Genomic DNA, 2723 nt, shown 5'->3' with positions numbered 1-2723 from the left:
GCGTTTTGGTGTCTTCACCTCCGCCGAAGCTTCCCCGGAGGATGTAGAGTGTCACGGGAAAGCCGCTCTGGCGGCGACCCTTCGGCGAGAAATGGAAAAGGCGGGCCCGGCAGTCCCGTCGGATCCGTTTGGCCTCGGCTCACCGGATTGGCCGCTCTACCCCCCCCCGAGCCGCCGACGCTAGCCGTTAGCCGTCCTTCTGTCGTCGTCGCGAGCGGCCTGTTGAATGGGAATTTGTATGCGAGATTCTCGGGGAATCCTTCTGAGGTACTAGCGAAAAACCCGCGAGGAGGCGAACGCGCTTGACCGCCGTGTGGCTCGGCCCGCCAGGTGTCCATTGTGGAGAAGGCGGACAGCAGCGGCGTTCTGCCGTGTCCCGTGTCCATCAGCACCAAAAACAAAATGAACTTCCTGTTCGCCAACCTGAAAGATCGAGACTTCCTGGTCCAGCGCATCTCCGACTTCCTGCAGAGGACGCCGGACGGCCCGCGGGGGGACCCCGCTCCTCCGGCGGCCGCGGTAAGACCTCCGTCCTTTCCGGGAGTCCGGCTCGGAGCCGAGCGCGTCGTCTCGCGGGAGGGAACCATCCGGCGGGAGCTTCTCTCTGGAGCGCACTTCAGGCGGACTTTGCTCTGCCGGTTGCTCTTTGCTCGCCTCCGATATGAGAGGCGGATATTCTTTTCGGGCCGACGGTGTGAAAGCCCGCAAGGAATTTGTCTGCCGGCGACTCTATTTCACTTTTTGCAGGGGTTGTCGGTGGCGGGCGCGTTTCAGATTTGCGCTCTCGGCGGCAGGGCTCACTCGGTCCCTGACTCTCCCCGCCGAGGGCTTGTCATTGAACGAAATAGTTGAGCTCGCAACCAAATGAAGCTGGTCAACTATTACTCGTGCAGCTACTGGAAAGGTCGCGTGCCGCGGCAGGGCTGGCTCTACCTGTCCGTCAACCACCTGTGCTTCTACTCCTTCCTGCTGGGCAAGGAAGGTAGGACACGGCTTCCAAGAGCTTCGCGTGCCGCTTCCGCCCGCCCCGTGTCTCGCTCCCAACTGTGATTTTGCGAGCAAGAGATTCTCCTGTTGCTCGCGTGGTCTTCCCATCTCATGATGGTACTCGTTCGTGCCTTATTCTGTGACCTTTTCTGGTGCTAGCGATGAAGAACCTCTTCTGATGCTGTCATGAGCTCGTTACGAACTCGGACGCCATGGAAACACACAGCAAGTCAAAGGGGCTGTTTCGCTCCCGATTTTTCTCTCAGGTGTGAATTTGTCCCGATAAGGGGGAGGCAAAAACAAGTCAGGCCGCCAATCTTAAAGATGAAGCGTGTTCAATATTTACGAGCAAAAAAAATCTTGGGGAAAGCCGACGTCTCCCGAGTCACGTGGCTCCCGTCAGGTACGATGGAACGAAGCCGATCGTCGCGCCCCGACTGACAAACGAGGAAGCGGCAGTAAGAAAGAAAAAAAATGCAATGCAATATGGAAATAGGCGGAAAGACGATGATGAAGAAATACCAAGCGCGGTAAGAAACGCGGCACGGATCCATCCGCCCGTCCGCGCCGACCTTCTGTTGCTTTTGTAGTCCGCGCCGACAAGCTCTTCCGGTAGTGCCGATATTCCGCCGGCACCAAGAGTTTCTCACGTCGACGACACGCCGTCGGTGGCCACGAAGCACTCGGCGCGCCGAGGCTCCCGGGTCGCTCGAAAGAGTGGGCGTGTCCCACGTGCCTTTGTGGGGATGTCTCGCAGTGACGGTGGTGGTCCAGTGGACGGAGGTGACCCAGCTGGAGAGGAACGCCAGCCTGTTGTTCCCGGAGAGCGTCCGCGTGAGCACTCGGACGGGGGAGCACTTCTTCTCCATGTTCCTCAACATCAGCGACGCCTTCAAGCTGATGGAGCAGCTGGCCAACCTGGCCATGCGGCAGCTGCTGGACAACGAGGCCTTCGCCGCCGACCGCTCGCTGCCCAAACCCCGCAAGGCCCTCAAGAACGTCTCCGTCCTCAAAAGGTGCGGCGCGGCGCGGCGCGGCGCGGCGCGGCGCTCTTTCCCGATTCCGCCTTTAACGACCGCCGCGGTCGCCGCTGCGCTTTCCGTTCGCGTGCCCCGTTACTAGCGCGGTGGGCCGCCATCTTTGAATGAGCGCGCCGGTGTCACCGTTATCGCTGCCGTCCGTCTTTTGCCAGTAGGCCGAAATGTCGGTCCCCGTCCGCCGTGGCCCGCTCAGCCGGTGGTGTTTCCTCGACAGGGATCTGGACGCCCGGGCCAAGAACGAGCGTTACCGGAGCACCTTCCGCCTGACGCCGGACGAGCGTCTGGACGGACACACGGACTGCACGCTGTGGACGCCCTTCGCCAAGATGCACGTGGTGGGCCAGCTTTTCATCTCCAACAACTACGTCTGCTTCGCCAGCCGAGAAGAAGACCTGTGCCAGCTCATCATCCCGCTCAGAGAGGTCTCACTCGCGCTCGAGTCCAAACGGACACCAAACAGTGGAATGACACCCCACCCGCACCCCCCACCCAAGGAAAAAAAAAGCTCTCCTTCCTCGCAAGCCGTTTGATGAGGTTTTTGAAAGGCCTTGACTTCCGAGCGCTCCGACGTCGCATTTCTTTCGGAGTTATCCGCTATTGCTCGGTCCTTTTTGGTTTGTCTTGCAAGCCAAAAAGGGAGTTGGGGGTGAGGTTCACATTTGCCAGCGCTCAAGTGAAATTGGAAAGGGGGGGGGG

At 60.1% G+C, this 2723-nt stretch overlaps 1 protein-coding gene across 2 annotated transcripts in view; it reads left to right on the top strand.

Moving 5' to 3' along the window:
* Positions 1–309: 309 nt before the first annotated feature.
* LOC109508325 (TBC1 domain family member 9B) overlaps positions 310–2723 on the top strand; it is a 14671-nt gene continuing 12257 nt past the window's right edge. For both annotated transcript variants that reach the window (XM_019858225.1, XM_019858224.1), the window contains exon 1: positions 310–519. In XM_019858225.1, the coding sequence (XP_019713784.1) occupies positions 403–519 (117 nt within the window). In that variant the 5' untranslated portion in view covers positions 310–402. The remainder of the gene's footprint in view (positions 520–2723) is intronic.

This window comes from Hippocampus comes, unplaced genomic scaffold (genome assembly GCF_001891065.2).
Source record: "Hippocampus comes isolate QL1 unplaced genomic scaffold, H_comes_QL1_v1.1 scaffold48, whole genome shotgun sequence".
In the NCBI taxonomy this organism is placed as follows: Eukaryota; Metazoa; Chordata; class Actinopteri; order Syngnathiformes; family Syngnathidae; genus Hippocampus; species Hippocampus comes.
Note: the sequence above shows the minus strand (reverse complement) of the source record. Positions and strands in the feature narration are given on the sequence as shown.